At 42.7% G+C, this 15,772-nt stretch overlaps 1 protein-coding gene and 1 long non-coding RNA gene across 5 annotated transcripts in view; one reads left to right on the top strand and one right to left on the bottom strand.

Moving 5' to 3' along the window:
- LOC141785227 (disks large homolog 5-like) overlaps positions 1 to 15,772 on the top strand; it is a 53,346-nt gene that overhangs the window by 22,299 nt on the left and 15,275 nt on the right. For 2 of the 4 annotated variants that reach the window (XM_074663409.1, XM_074663407.1), the window contains exons 6-23: positions 155 to 411; positions 2,046 to 2,358; positions 2,496 to 2,726; positions 5,557 to 5,741; positions 5,854 to 5,979; positions 6,202 to 6,334; positions 6,412 to 6,536; positions 6,639 to 6,814; positions 6,907 to 7,010; positions 8,333 to 8,425; positions 8,581 to 9,555; positions 9,637 to 9,760; positions 9,856 to 10,000; positions 11,704 to 11,825; positions 11,951 to 12,034; positions 12,125 to 12,284; positions 15,057 to 15,219; positions 15,307 to 15,440. In XM_074663409.1, the coding sequence (XP_074519510.1) occupies positions 155 to 411; positions 2,046 to 2,358; positions 2,496 to 2,726; positions 5,557 to 5,741; positions 5,854 to 5,979; positions 6,202 to 6,334; positions 6,412 to 6,536; positions 6,639 to 6,814; positions 6,907 to 7,010; positions 8,333 to 8,425; positions 8,581 to 9,555; positions 9,637 to 9,760; positions 9,856 to 10,000; positions 11,704 to 11,825; positions 11,951 to 12,034; positions 12,125 to 12,284; positions 15,057 to 15,219; positions 15,307 to 15,440 (3,650 nt within the window). Of the gene's footprint in view, positions 1 to 154; positions 412 to 2,045; positions 2,359 to 2,495; positions 2,727 to 5,556; positions 5,742 to 5,853; positions 5,980 to 6,201; positions 6,335 to 6,411; positions 6,537 to 6,638; positions 6,815 to 6,906; positions 7,011 to 8,332; positions 8,426 to 8,580; positions 9,556 to 9,636; positions 9,761 to 9,855; positions 10,001 to 11,703; positions 11,832 to 11,950; positions 12,035 to 12,124; positions 12,285 to 15,056; positions 15,220 to 15,306; positions 15,441 to 15,772 lie in introns of all 4 variants that reach the window. The other 2 variants (XM_074663408.1, XM_074663406.1) reach the window with 1 other exon arrangement.
- Positions 1 to 15,772, bottom strand: part of LOC141785228 (uncharacterized) — a 44,441-nt gene that overhangs the window by 25,668 nt on the left and 3,001 nt on the right. The gene's annotated exons all lie outside the window — the stretch shown is intronic.

The following is a 15,772-nucleotide window of genomic DNA, read 5'->3' as shown; positions in this document are numbered from 1 at the left end:
AAATCCTCCCTGAAATGTTGATGCATGTTGACAAACACTGCTTTCATTTAGAGCAGCACTGTTATTGTTCCTATTTCATCACACTGTGGATAAAAGCAGCTGTCCCTGTGTCCTCCTGTGACTCACTGAAGCACCTGATCACTGTCATCTCCAGGTGATGAGAGAAGGATCATCTGACGTCCTCAACAAGCTGTACGATGCCGCTGTGGACAAGCTGGAGGCCATGAAGAACGACTACGAGATTCTGAGGAAGCGCTACAACGAGAAGACGGCCGGCCACAACGCGGACCTGAGTCGCCTGGACCAGGCCGAGGAGGAGAACCACCGGCTGCAGAAACAGCTGGACATGCTGCTGAAGCAGAGGGACGCCGCCTTCCACTACCAGCAGCAGTACTCCTCGTCCATAAGAAGGTAGAGCTGGAAATACCACGAGAACCAGCCGCACAGACAGACGCAGCAGCTGTCAAAAGTCATACAAACTCAGTTGATTTTAATGCCAAGGTCAGAACTGCACAGTGCTTAAATCATTCCTAATCCAAAGCAGACTAAGCTCCGCAGATGGGCAGCAGCTTTCCAAATTTAACTTTTATAATGCTGAGATTGCACTCTTGGTCACATTTTGCTTTTGACTGATGGTGTTTTTACTTTTTGTCCTTTAAATCCAAGCTCAGAAAATACACAACATCTGAAGACCAGTTGAAAAATTCATAGAATATGTATTTTTGTACTGTTGGATCTCAAAAAAAAAGGTTCAAAGTAGAGTTTCAAAATGCGAAAAAAAAAAGAAATAGGAGTGAGACAAAAAAGATTAATTGCTGAAAAAAACAGTTAAAGGTAAACTGTCTGTTCATCAGCTGATCAAAAGTTTAAGACCACAGCCTGTAAAATACAAAATCTGCTCTAAAATATGGATCAGTGTCATTTCCTGGCAGGTGTTCACTCTGCATCAGCAACGCCTCTCACAACACGCCATCTCTGTTAAGGTTGGACGCAGTGAGACAGACATTTTGAATTTCTTCAAAGATCCTGGGGGTTATGGAACTAAAAAACATTTCACAGGACGATCCTGGACCCACATTAAGGCGGTTACTGGAGCCGACTGCAGCCCAACAACCATCAGACGCCATCTGAGAGAGAAGAGCTTTAAGAACAAAGCACATCTTCAAAGACCTCGTCTCCTTCAACGCCACAAACTCACCGTTTGAACTTTTTCAGAGAGCAGCAAACATGGGACACTGAAAGGTGAAGAAAGTTTGATTCTCTGAGGAGAAAAACCTGAACCTTGACGTCCTGATGGCTTCAACGTTACTGACATGACCAGGAGATCCCACTGGAGATGTTTCCACGGCGGCACAGTGGAGGGGGCGCCATCATGATCTGGGGCTTTTTCCTTCAATGGACCGATGGAGCTTCAGGTTGGTCAGGGGCGTCAAACGGCAGCTGGCTCTGTGGAGATGTTGCAGGGGGCCTCCTTCATGACTGAGGGCCCTGGTCTGTGTGGGAATGACTGGGTTTTTCAACAGGACAATGCTGCAGGTCACAATGGGCGCCTGACAAAGGACTTCTTCAGAGGAATCAGCTCACTCTTTGGACCATCCTGATGTTCCCCAGATCTAAATCACTCTGACAACATTTGGGGATGGATGGAGAGGGACGTTTACAGAAATGGACATCAGGTCCAGACAGTGGATGATCCTCCATGAAGACATCTTCACCACTTGGAGCAACGTTCACACAGCCTCAAGGAAACACTCACATCAAGAACAGAGGAGCTGCTCATCACTTGGTCTTTTTTTGTTGATCAGCTGATGAACAGCGTGTTTCACTTTTAATGTTGTTCGACATAAACTGCTCACTCATTTTTTTTTGTCTTACTCCCTTATCTTCTTTTCTCATTTTGAAACTTTACTTGAAACCTTTTTAAGATCCAATGGGGCAAAATGTAAATTCGTACAATTTCTCAGCTGGTCTTAAAACTTTGATCAGGTGCGTTTTGTATTTTTTAAAAAAGGTTTGGTCTTAAAATGCAGCCCTGTGTTGTTCAGGTTTGATAACACACAGCAGGAGCTCTCGAAGGCCGCGTCCCAGAACAAGGAGCTGCAGCGCGAGATGGAGCGGCTGCAGTCGGAGGCGACTCGGCTGAAGACTCAGCAGCTGAAGGCGGCGAAAGACTCTGAGAAGTACAAGGAGGAGCGTGACTCTGTGATCAACGAGTACCGTCTGATCATGAGCGAGCGGGACCAGGTGATCAAAGAGGTGGACCGGCTGCAGACGGGGCTGGAGGTGGCTGAGGCCAAGCTGAAGAACACGTCGTCAGAGAGACGGGTGGCCAATGAGGAGCTGGAGGCTCTCAGACAGGTCTGATCTGTTTTCATTTTAAACTCCTGCTCCATCTGATTAAAACATCTTTGGGTCAAATCACAAGACCCCACACTGGTGACGGTCCAATCTCTGACCCTTCATCCTCCTGTGACCTCTTCTTTTTGGTTTTCCAGGAGCTGGCGTCAGCTCTAGTGGACAGAGACCGAGCCATCTGCGAGAAGAACGAGCTCCTGGAGAAATACTGCCACGAGGTGAAGGACAAGGCCGAGGCGCAGAAGGAGCTGAGCCAGGCCTGCAAGGACATCGAGACGGTGCGGGAGGAGCGGGACGTGGCGCGCACAGAGAGGACGGAGGCCATCATCCAGAGGGACCAGCTGCTGCGGGAGTATTACCAGGCCAGACAGGTACCCAGACAGACGGGAGATTTATCATTACAAGTACAGGGGCTGATTTATTCCTCTGACTGTAATCCTTTCATCCCCTCTTATAGTCGTGGTAAAAGTATTTTTTTAACCCGCAGCTGAGGACGTCTCCACTCATCGATTTCATCCTGTATCATCCATCACACGGTGGTGATTGTCAGATTAATTACAATGAAAGTGCTGAGATTCCTGCATTAGTAAATTACCGGCTCGTGCAGAGAAAACGCTCACTCTGAAACACACACACACACACAAAAAGACACTGCAGCAGAAAGAATAATGAAGCCAAACAGGAGAAGAGTGAAGTCTAATGGAATTAATTTAGCTGCTGGTTTAATTAATGCTCTCACTCCACACAGAGTCGTCTCCCTATTGAGCAGTTATTTTGAGACTGAGAACATGTGTTACCAGCAGACGTCTTATTATTCTATATCTGACCCACTTCAAAACACACGTTAATCCAGTCTCTGACTGTGCTGCCTGAAGCTACCGCTACCAACCAGGACGGGCAGGAGCAGCTCTTCTTTTCCAGTCTGTAGCAGTTTATCTTTGATGTTTACGGTGGAGCATGAGGTGATGCAGTTTGACATTTTTTTCCTGTCTCTGAAGAAGATCTGCAGAGTTGCCCTCAGACTGAATTTAAATGCAAAGTGGCCGAACACGCAGAAACACGACACAGTGTCTGATAAAACCACAGAACAAAGATTTCACTTAGTGCAAGGATTACCACCGTCATTCTACAAAGTCATCTACCTGGACTGTGTTTGCATAGACGTGACGAGCAAATGTAAAAAGTTATAAAATGATGTTGCAGCATGTTGCATCAAAAGTTAAACTTTTGGAAGAGCATGTGCTGATGATGTAACAAATGAACACATTATGATGACTGTGCATGGTGTTTCTGCAAGTGCAGTATCCATTCAGGGTGCAGAAAAGCACCAAGAGCTCCAGATCTAAACTGATTCTCAGTCTCAGAGTGTTAAACCCTAAAGACAGAGAGTGAGTGTTGATTGGCTGTGAGGCAGGAAAAAGAGGAAGTGCTCAGGTAAAGAAAACCAAGTGAGGCCTGAGCATTTGCATGGGATTAGTTTCACCTTGGGACCTCTGATCATTTGTAATTATTGTGGAGGATTCCTGCGTTAATCCCGTGTGAATTGACTATGACAGGTACTTGTAAAGTAAAAACTCCATGGTAGGTCACTGACCATATTTAGAGATGCACATAAGTCCAGTTTGGTAATACTCTTTTAAGACAGTCTCTGCAGCTTTTTCTGAACATACTCTGCTCAAATCTATACAAAGCAGTGTTGGTCATTCTGAAAGAAAGTTTTAACAGCACTTTAGGTAGACAGAAGATGGAAGGAGACTACCTTTGTACCCGTATGTCATTGATAAATAGGTATTTATGAACATTATTATAGCACTGAAAAAACGCGCATCACTGGTTTAAGGATATCAGGCTGACACAATCATGATAACAAATAAATGAAACATCATGAAGCCAAATATTTAGACAGCTCTAAAATCAAAGAGGTCAAAAATTTCAGAGCCCAAAGTATGACTTGGTGTCTCTGTGTGCAGCAGGTTGGCACTGACCCGCTGACTCAGAGCACGCAATCATATTATTGATAAAAATCTGGAGTAAGAATCATACACACTAATCTTTTCAGTTTTATCTTTTCATTTTGATGATAACTACATTTATTCAGCATATCCAGAGGTTTTCGACACCCATAGTTTGACTGAAGCTGGATGTGGACTTCTGACTTCTTCTTTTTCTTCCTCTTTTCTTCTTCTTCTTCTTCTTCTTCTTCTTCTTCTTCTTCTTCTTCTTGTTTTTATCCTTATTATTTTTATTCTTATTCTTATTCTTCTTTTATCAGATTGTTTTTTATTTATCATTTATTTAACCAAATTTGTCCCATTTGAGATTAAAAAACCTCTTCTTTAGGGAAGACCTGGCCAAGACATCAACAGCAAAAACACAAAGTTACAGATGAAAAACACAAAATGAGACAAAACACAGTCAGCAAAACACAAGATTATGGATTATAAACTAGGTGTCATTCTGGGAATCCATTATATTTTAGATTTAAAAACATTTAAGGACCCCAGCTCCTTGAGCCTAAGTCATTCTGCAACTGAATCCAAGATGAAGGTGCAGAGTACCCAAAGGCCCTTTCCCAATTTCTGTCTGAGCATTTAGGACACAGAGCATAAAGGGGTCCTGAGAACACAGAGAGTACTGTCCAGTACTTCTCTGCATGATAAAAACACATAAATAGTGGGTAAGCAAGCAAAAAACTAGATGAAGAAGTGCAAATGTGTGAGCCTCCAGGTTGCCAAAGCAGGCCATCCAACTCGAGAGTACAACTCACAAGAGGTCAGAGGTTTACAGTTTGTTATGATCCTCAAGGAGGCACTGTGCAGAGGTATGCATGAACAAAATATCACCATAGTTTAAAACAGGTAAAGAGTTTGCAGCAACTTTTTCACATTAAAAGAAAAACACAATGTCCTGAAATCAAAATTCAGTTTTAGCCTCAGATTTTGCACAAGAAACACATGATTTAAAATCCAAGGAGTCATCAATCAATGTACATTTCCAATCAAAAACATGAGAAATGCCAAGTTGTTTACAGGCTTTACTTATCTGGTGTGAATGCACTACACCAAAAACTGACACCAGGAGTGATTCTGACATTACCAGAGGTCCCACATAATACCAACCCTGTGCGAACGGTGTTTTAGATGTTAAGTATATTTTCAAAAGTGATCACTCACTGGTCTCTCCCTCATTTGGTTCCTTCAGAAACAAGACTCAGCCACTCTGGACATGGAGCGAGCCAACAAGGAGATCGACATGCTGAGGAAGCAGTACGAGGCCATCTCTCAGGAGCTGAAGGAAGCCCTGCAGGAGGCTGAGGTGGCCAAGTGTCGCCGGGACTGGGCCTTCCAGGAGAGGGATAAGATAGTCGCTGAGCGGGAGAGCATACGGTGAGGAGCAGCTCAGGAGAAGTTATAAATACTTTTAGAAACCCAGAGCTGTGTGGATGAAAGTATCTGTGTTTACATTGTGAGTGACTCTTTATGGAAATGTTTCTGTCAGCACGCTGTGTGACAACCTGAGGCGAGAAAGGGACAGGGCTGTGAGCGATCTGGCAGACGCTCTGAGGAATCTGGATGACATGAGGAAGCAGAAGAACGACGCGGTGCGGGAGCTCAAAGAGCTAAAGTGAGTCATTCGTCCTTACTTTCTCTTTCTCATGCCAGCTTCTGCATATATTCATCTGTATTCACAGACTTTCTACTTGAGTCAAGATCTTTACTTTTCCACTTTGAGCTCAACATGTAGATCTGTCACCAGAGCTCTGGTGCCACCTAGTGGAGGAGTGATGCCACTGACTGAGCAAAGAGTCACTTCTAAATCTACTTTTCTCTTTGATTGTTCCTGCAGAGAAAAAATGGAGGACCAGTTGGAGAAGGAGGCGAGGTTTCGACACCTGATGGCTCACAGCTCTCATGATTCAGCCATTGACACAGACTCGATGGAGTGGGAGACGGAAGTTGTAGAATTTGAAAAGCACAGAGTAAGACTCTTCAGACTCTGATGTGGCTGAATGAAGTTAAAGTTTCAGTAACTCAGTTAAATTTTTGTCTTTTTCAGGACATGGATTTGAAGGCACTGGGGTTTGATATTGCTGAAGGGGTAAATGATCCATATTTACCAGGAGACTGTGGCATATTTGTCAGTAAGGTGGATAAAGGAAGTATTGCTGAAGGAAGACTAAGGTGCTTGTCTTAGTGCTTTTAAAGAAAGAGGATCTTTTCATATTTCAGACATGTTGTGATTGAAACTCAAAGATTTGTTTGGTGTCTCCGTGTTTCATGCAGGGTGAATGATTGGTTGTTGAAAATTAACGACGTGGACCTGACCAATAAGGACAGGAAGCAAGTGATCAAAGCGGTGCTGAGCGGAGAGGGAGTGATCAACATGGTGGTTCGCAGGAGGAAGTCTCTGGGAGGACGGGTCATCACTCCAGTTCAGATAAACCTGACCGGACACAAAGGTCAGCGTCAGAAATCAGAGACTAATCACATTTCCTACTTTTGAAGAAAGGATTATCTTTTAGTCCACGTCTCATTGTCTCTTTCCTTTCAGACAGCGGCATCAGTCTGGAAAGTGGAGTGTTTGTTGCCACTTTGGCTCCAGGAAGTCCAGCTGCCAGAGACTGTGCCCTCACTGTGGGGGACAGACTGTTAGCTGTGAGTCTGCTTGTTTACATGTTTGTTTACACAATTTGATGATGAGAGAGAGTTTCTGGGGCCAAGACGTTGGCCCTCTACTGCCCTCTGCTGACTTTAATGATTAAAATTATAATATATTTTAGTTGTTGAGCATGTTGCCAGATGATTAAGTTACCTTATTATATCATAATTTCATGTTAAAATTTTTTAATTTTTTTTAATTTTTTATTTCAACCCTTTAAATGCCCATTTAAAGACATAATGTCACTGTTTTCATAATTAAAAAAAAACTCAGAAAATTCTATTATTTGTAATAAATGTTGCAGGGCTATTTTTTTTAAATCAGGCTTAAACTCAATGAGTTTAGTAATAAAATTGATTTTTAAGTTGTTGTTTTTTTCAGTGTCAGATTTTTAATTTACATCCCTTTAAAGACACTACAAGAAAAATGTCCTCCACAAAAAGGTTTTTTTTAATTTTCTACCTTTTTTATTTCTGAGATCTTTTATTCAGTTTGAGCCCTGATAAAAACCCAGTTATTTTTATTATTTTAACCCTTAAGATGCCTATTTCATTTCATGATGTCACTGTTTGTATGTAAAAAAAATAAACTTAACAAAACACAAAATAAAACAAGTGATTTTTCATAAAATGTTGACATGCTGGAGATTTTTTTTAATATCAGGCTTGAACATACGCAAGATAAGTAATACAATCGATTTTGATGCATTTTTATTTTATTTGCAGTGTGAGACTCTTTATTAACTTCCCTTTCTGGTAAACAGAGGACAAAATGTCCCATCTAGTCCCATTATAACCACAATTTTATAAAGCCATGCACTCTTTAATTTCAGGATTTCATGTTGGGGAAAATTAGTTCAATTGTTCAAACAAATTGTTTCAAGGACAAATTTCCTATTTTACATCTATAAACAAAACATTCACATTTCTTAACGGTGAAACAGCTTCAAAAATACGAATGGGCATTTAAAGGGTTAAAATCATAAAAATAAATAAACATTTTTGGTGTTTTTTATTGGTATTGAAGTTGATTGAAAAAAAGGCAAAAATATTTATATGTTATGTTTTATCGCAATTTTTGTAGAGGATATTTTTAACCTCTAATGTCTTCAAAGGGTCATGAATTAAATTGACTAGTGAGGTTTAATAACATAATACCTTGAAGAGGAGGCGTCTACCGCTCCTATAGTCAGGACTGTATTTGCTAAATGTTAACACTTTTTTGGGGGAGTCTTAATTTAAGAAATGTGGCTTTCATTTTCTGATTGTTGTCTTTAAGTTCAGTTCTGCCTTTTTCTAACTGTATTTGATAAAAACAGATCAATGGGATCGCCCTCGATAACAAGTCGCTCTCTGAATGTGAGTCTCTGCTGAGGAACTGCCGTGACTCTTTGAGCGTCTCCCTCCTGAAGGTGAGGTTCTGCAAACCTGTGAAACATCACAAATTAAGAGCTCAAACCAAACTCTGCTGAGATTTTTTTAAGTCTCTATAAGACGTTGAGATTTGTTTGCAAAGCTTAACTCTGTGTGCTTAAATTTCTGTTTCCTTATCTCCTCCTGTCAACAGTTCCTCCCACAGAGCTGCTCCGGTCAGAGTTTAACAGAAAGTTTAAGAGACTCTGAAAAGATTTCTCGTCTCCAGTCCTGTGAGAATCAGTCCAGGAGCTGCAGAATCTCCAAGCACAACTGCTCCAAGCACAACTGCTCAACACAGACGGAGATCTGCAGCTGTGAGTCAGGAGGCAGAGGGGACGACACGTGCAAAGACATGAGCGACTTGGAAAGCAGCACCAGCAGTGCTTACAGCCACCACAAGCCTTTCTCCAACAGCTCGCTGCACTCCCGCTCCCTGTCCTCCTCCCACAGCCCCTCTGAGCCCCACCCGGACTTCTGCTACAGGAGGCAGGAGCTCCACCACCGCCCCTTCACCTTCACCCCGGTGCTCTCTGACTGCAGCTCACCTCAGACCACCGTGGAGCGCGTGCACTGCCCGCCGCTGAAGCCCAGCGGAGGCACGTGGCCTAAAGTCATCGCAGGAGCGTCGGTCCCAGAGTGTGCTCAGCTCTCCATCTACAAAAAAGTCAAACAGAGGAAGTCCATCTTTGATGTGGCTGCCTTTAGGAGACCAGAGGTGCCCCCGAAACTGGACTACATGTCCCTGTCTCAGATGCCAAAACACTCCCCTCAGAGTTCACTTTCTGAATCTGCTCAGGCCCCGCCCACACCACCAACCAGGAGCGACTCCTTCAGGTTCAAACACCGCCAGCAGAACAGCTCAGCGTCCGACTCCACCATCACCACCGGCACTCCTCCAGCCTCGCCAGCTCAGGCCAAGACCCCACAGGTGGACGGAGAGGCCGGAAACCACTTCTACTACACTCACACTCCTCAAGGGGAGAACAAGAGCGGCGCCAAGTCCTCCAACGAGGACGAGGGGGGTCGGCACAGGGCCGGGGAGCCGGCAAAGAGAAGGTACCGGCCAAAATCAGCACCGGCGCTGAGGAGGAACGTGACACCACTGCACATCCCGGTTCCAATGCAGGTAACAGATCCAGGTTTGATCAGATCTGGCTCTGTGGGGGAGGTTCTGCTGGTGGTTTGACACTTTCATTGCTCTGTGCAGGTTCAGAGTTTCTCAAACGACGAGCACTCCCCTGAGCCCATGGACTTGTTACGGTTTTCTCCTTTACGGACCAATCGGTACAGCATGAACTTTGCTCCTCCCAGCTACAACAGCATCACAGGACGTAAGTCAGAATTCACCTGGTGTCTCTCAGTGCTTCAGATCTATTCATCGTGTTTACATTTATTTGTTTAACACTTTCATTTAACGTTCTTCCAGACCCAGCACAGCGAGGTCTCGCCCCGTGTCCTGCCGTCACAGCCGTGATGAGGAACCCCGTCTACACAGCCTGGAGCCATGAGATCCAGAACAACAACTGTGCTCCAGCTCCCGGCTCAGGGGTCCACCCACAACCACACACAAGGTGCTCCATCTGTTGATGTTTATGTTCTCCAGGAGTCTTCGATCACGCTAAAACACCTTTTTCCTCCAGCAAAGATCTTCATCTCTTTAACGCAGCAACTAGGGCTGGGTGATATGGCCTCAAAATAAAATCTCAGATTTTTTCACAAAAAATTTGATTTACGATTTTTGACTATTTGTTTGTCCTGTTAAAGAAAACAATAAGTACAAATGAAAGAGATAGCTCAAAACCAGTTTTGTTTTTTGAAGGCTATAGCCTGTTTATCCTTTAATTATAATACAAACAAATAAGTAAAAATAAATGCCATTTATTCAAGTGTGGACTCATAAAATTCATGCCTCCCTGCATAAATCAGTGCCCTGGTCGGGGCACCCCAATCTAAAAAGTCTGGTCCGCCCCTGCTTGACTGTGATGCTGGTTCGTTATGTTGCTCAGCTCGGCAGCGGATGGATTTGTGCTGAATGGAGGATTTAGTTGGTGGAACAGAGGGAGTTGCAGGGAAAGACAGATCTCAACTTTCCTCAGGTAAAAGCCAAACAACTTTTCAGTCATGTCTGTCCGAGCAGCGCTGCTCTGTTTGATCGCCCATCGTCGTCCCGTCTCCCTCCCCACAGTCTACTTTCACAAATCATGATCCATGATCCAAATCACCATAAGAGGGGATTTTCTTCAGTACAGTGAGGGTGTTCTGAGAAAAACTAAAGTATATTTCTTTACTAAATGTCTAAATGTCAAAATGATCAGAGAATTAACTTCGAAGAGCAGCAGGTTTTACGCGTCAGTCACATCATCAATAATCTGCAGGTGAACCCTAAAGGGTCCCGACTTTGTAAATGTTTCAGTCAAAGATCTAAACAAACTCCTAAAAAGTGACTGATAGAAAACAGAATATTGGAGAAAAGAGATTTGAACGTTCACTGACGAGAGGTCTAGTTTATATCGACCTCTTTAGGCTGTTTATATGGACCGGACCATAAGGCACATGTGTCCGTCAAGGTGTTGGGTGTTAAAGGCGCTCAAGAACATTTTTATGACATTTCGGTTTCTGTTGTTTTGTTAGTGAACTGTTATATGCCTACACAAAAAAATCGCTGCACACACGCGGAGTCAGTGCTTGCCGCGGTATAAAAGGTGCGCAATAGCGGGGAGAAAAAAAATGGAATTTTTCATTTTTTAAATCGTCCACAAGAAAAACTTCAAATTAATCCATATATTCGATATATCACCCAGGCCTAGCAGCAACACTAGGATATTACACAAACACATGATTAACTCCATTCAGTCGTCCTGGAAATCAAACAACTGAGGCAACTGAAGATAGAAAATTAACTCTAGTTTGTAGATTTGCTTTTGTTAAAAAAAACAAACAATTATCCTTAAATTTCAGCTCAACAAATTTGAGGTTTTGCTTCTTTTTCCTGTTCAGTATGATTTCCACAGAAACACATTTACATATTTGGGATTGTTGGTTGAAAACTGGAACTCACAGAACCTAAAAGCCGTCCCTCTTTGCACCCTGCTGCTGCCTTTATCTCCTGACATCAGTTTAACGAACCCTGTGATGGAGCACTGAAAGTTCAAAGCCATATTTATGCCGGCCCAGATCTCACGAACAGATGGCGTGTAGCAAATGATATCTTGCTCTGGCTTGAATAATTGACTGCCCGGGGACTCACTCAGGCTTTTTTGTCTCCACTTTTTAGCCCCCAGCATCAAGGTCGCCACAGTCTGGACCTCAGCCACAAGCACGCCGGAGACACGGCGGAGATGAGCTGTAGCCAACCGCCACACAGCACCAACTCTCTGCCCTCCAGCGCCAGACTGGGTAAATGTGAGCGCCTTGTTAAGTCAGATTTAAAGACTAGTTTGGGATCCTCCTCCCCCGTGAGGATGAAGTCTTCTCTGTTTATTTCTAACTTTAAGATCCATCTCCTTCCTTGTGTACTTCAGGCTCCTCCAGTGCTTTACAGTACCGAGCTGAGCGCATTAAGATCCCCCATGCTCGTTACCCTCGCTCCACCGGCTCTGACAGAGGTACGGCTTGGCAGCCCCGCTGTCTCAAAACATTTGCTTCAGCTGTAAACATCAACTCTGACTCCAACCCTCTCCCCTCTGACACTCCAGGCTCTCTCTCCCACTCTGAGTGCAGCAGCCCGACACCTCCCATGTCCCCCGTCAACCTGGATACATCGTCTTTCACCAGCAGCCAATCCCAGAGCTCCATCTCCGCGCAGCCCAGGATATCAGTCAGCCCCGCTCCAGTTGGTGACAGGCGGAAGGATGGGTACGCCGGCCCACACGTCCGGGTCATTACAGCGCCATCATTCAGCAGAACATGACATGTTTTCTACCATTTATCTGTACTTCTGTCTGCTTCATTGTGATTAAGTGTGTGTACGGCTGTAAACAAAGCTGCGAGGCTGCGTCTCATATTGTTAGAACACAGAGCGTAACATCTATCACGTTACACCCACATCTGTCCTTTGAATCTCTGCCCTCGTGCTGTGGGTGATCGATCTCTTCTTTTCTCTCATTCTCCCTGCTCTCAGATGTGTCTCTTATAACTCTCCTTCGCTCAGACTTCCTCTGGCTGTAAAGCCACAGTTCTTCTCTTTAAGATGCTTGAGGTTTGTCCTACAGCATGAATAGCAAGTCTATCCCAGCATGCATCTCTGGATCTATAGTAAAACCACCTGTCAGGGTGTAGTCCAAACACGTAAACGCTTATTTGAACACCACGCCCAGCGATAAAGCGTACAATCATTGCCAAACATCCTGAGTGTTTGTCTTCTCATAAAACACCGGCCGTGCATCCTTCAGCTCATCCTTTTCTCTCTCTTATTTATTCAGTGATGTTTAATTTTGCATTACTGCATGACTACTCATAGCCTAGATGCACTTTGTATGTTGATTATAGCTCCCACATCTACTGTTGAGAGTTTTTTTATCACAAAGGCCAGCCATGCCAGCCTTTTCTGTGGAAGCCTGTTTGTGCCAGTAAGGAAAAAAAAAAAAAAAATGAAGTCAAAATTACTGAATTACTACTGAGATACTAAGTGAAAGAATGAGATACTAGGTCTTAATGATGAAATACTGAGTTGAAATAATGTGATACTTAGTAATAATTATTATACTTATTCAAAATAATGAGATAGTAAATTAAAATTATGTAGTACTGAGTCAAAACAATGAGAAACTTAGTCAAAACTCTGAGATTCTAAGTCAGGGGTGGCCAACCAGCCAGAGACCAAGAGCCACAAAAATGACCGAGGTACTACAGAGAGCCATGTCACGCACGAGGTCTTACAAACACCACTTTCTATCACACATAAATGAAATGACATAAAATGAAAATCAATACATTTCCAATTTTCAAAGCGAGATTTATTTTGTTGGTTAGTGTGTTTAAATTATTACCGGAGAAGAGAAACTGAAACTTAAGTATCAATCTGTACACCCAAATATTGATAAACACTGATCCCATTGCTGATCGGTTTACCACTACTCATAACTTTTTATATATATTTTAATGAACGGATCGAAGAGCCGCACACCGAAAGGCAAAGAGCCACATGTGGTCGCAAGCCACAGGTTGGCCACCCCTGTTCTAAGTCAAACCTATATATTACTATAGGATAAGTCAGATAGTCAAAAAATGACAAACTCAGTCAAAATAACAAGATACTTATAAAAAAAAAATGAGATACTAAGACTAAATTATGAAGTCCTGTGTCAAACATAAGATACTCAGTCAAAATTATGATAGTCAAATTAATGACTTACTAAGTCAAAACTATGAGATATTTAGCAAAATGAGACACTTAGTTAAAATGATGGTAATAAGTCAAAAATGAGATACTAAGTCAAAACTATGAGATCATTTTTGAAGAGTCATATGAAGTCATTTTTGAGATACTTAGTAAAAATTATGAGATACAAAGTCATAATGATGAGAAACTGATCCAAAATGAGATACATAATCAAAATAGATTCTGAGTTAAAACAATGAGATACTTAGTCAAAAACCTGAGATACTTAGTCATATTTTTAAGATACTAACTAAAAGTATGAGATACGAAATCATTATGATAAAATATCAAGTTTTATTTATGAGATACTCATTTAAAAATAATGAGAAGCAGAGTAAAATTATTGAGATACTTGGTTGAAATAATGAGATACCATGTTCTAATAATGAGATTGTCAAAATTTTGAGAAACTTAGTTGAAATTATGAAATACTGAGTAATATCTATGAGATTTTTCGTCTTATCTTTCATGATTAAAACTATCACAGTAAAGGAACAATACATCTTGCAAAATGAGAATGTTTGAAGAGTTTGCGACCAAGGCTGGGCTGGCCATTGGGCAAGTTCTCCAACGGCCAGGTGTTTATTGTTCATATCTATTTTTAACATTTTCACATAAGCAACAGGTGGCTCCAGTCTTCGAACTGGCCAGCTGACTGCAGCAGGCTGGCACTGCTTCATCATTTGAATAGAAAACCCACAAAATAAGTCTACCACAAGTTGAAAAAATGTGTTTGTATGTTTCTTGTGTTCAGAATCAAAAGGGTCAAGATATATCTAACATTAGTTTTGCCCCCTGCAGCTTTTTCTCCAGGGTCCAGAGGCTGACTTTGGTTTTGTGAGATTAGTCCAAAACAACTTAATTTTCCCAACTAGTGAATCCACGTCTGATGTTGTCCTTGATAATGACACCCATTAAGGTCTGAAAAGCTTTTTCTCAGCCCCTTCCAACTGTAGCTTCAGTTCAACACGAGAGCCCATTTAGAACGATCTTATAGTTATGACTTAATATCTCATAGTCATGACTTAGTATTATATTTCATTGTATTTTGGTTTTTCAGGGTTTTTTTTCACTGGCAGAATCAGGCTTCAATATTTTTCTGAATAAAGTCGTCAAAAGAATCTCAACACAGAGCTCCACACTTTGTAAAATCATCCCAATGCAACCAAAAGCTTCCCCTCTGAATTATTTTAAGAGCTGCATGCTCCAACATCATGATTTCTGTCATCTGTTTTTCCTTCCTCAAGGCCATACTTAGAAGAGCCACGCAACGTGACGGTCCAGAAAGGAGCAGAACCTCTGGGGATCTCCATCGTGAGCGGAGAGAATGGAGGAGTCTTTGTGTCCAAAGTGACAGCAGGCAGCATCGCACACCAAGCTCGCTTAGAGTATGGGGACCAGCTCCTGGAGGTACAGCAGCAGAAACACACTCCAACCAATCAAACATCACTCTGTCTTCTCTGTGCTCTTTTTCTAATGAATCACTGTTGTTTCCAGTTTAACGGGATCAACCTCCGCAATGCCACCGAGCAGCAGGCCCGGCTGGTGATCGGGCAGCAATGTGATACCGTCACCATTCTGGCTCAGTACAATCCTCACATGTTCCAGCTGGGAAACCACTCACGATCAGGGTAAGAGGAGGAGAGGGGGAAGAGAACAGTGATAGATGACACAGAGTTTGTGTCATGAGATGAAACAGTCTGGAAACAAAACCTGATCAGCTCAGAGAAAGCTGCTTTCAAACATGAAAGTAATGCTGCTCTCTGTGAGGGATCATGACGAACAAGATGTCTCACTCTGAGGAGGTTTTAGCTGACCAAAGACACACAGGGTGGCTCAAAAATCATAGCTCAAGGATGATAATGTTGACTAGATAATTATTATTAAGTCACAGTTTTCACCCTATTATTAATGCAACCAAAAAGAAAACCCTGTCAGGTTCTAGTTTTGATTATAACTGCGA

This window comes from Halichoeres trimaculatus, unplaced genomic scaffold (assembly GCF_033239565.1).
Source record: "Halichoeres trimaculatus isolate MK-OKI-2021-1 unplaced genomic scaffold, fHalTri1.1 fHalTri1_scaffold_23, whole genome shotgun sequence".
Classification (NCBI taxonomy): Eukaryota; Metazoa; Chordata; class Actinopteri; order Labriformes; family Labridae; genus Halichoeres; species Halichoeres trimaculatus.
Note: the sequence above shows the minus strand (reverse complement) of the source record. Positions and strands in the feature narration are given on the sequence as shown.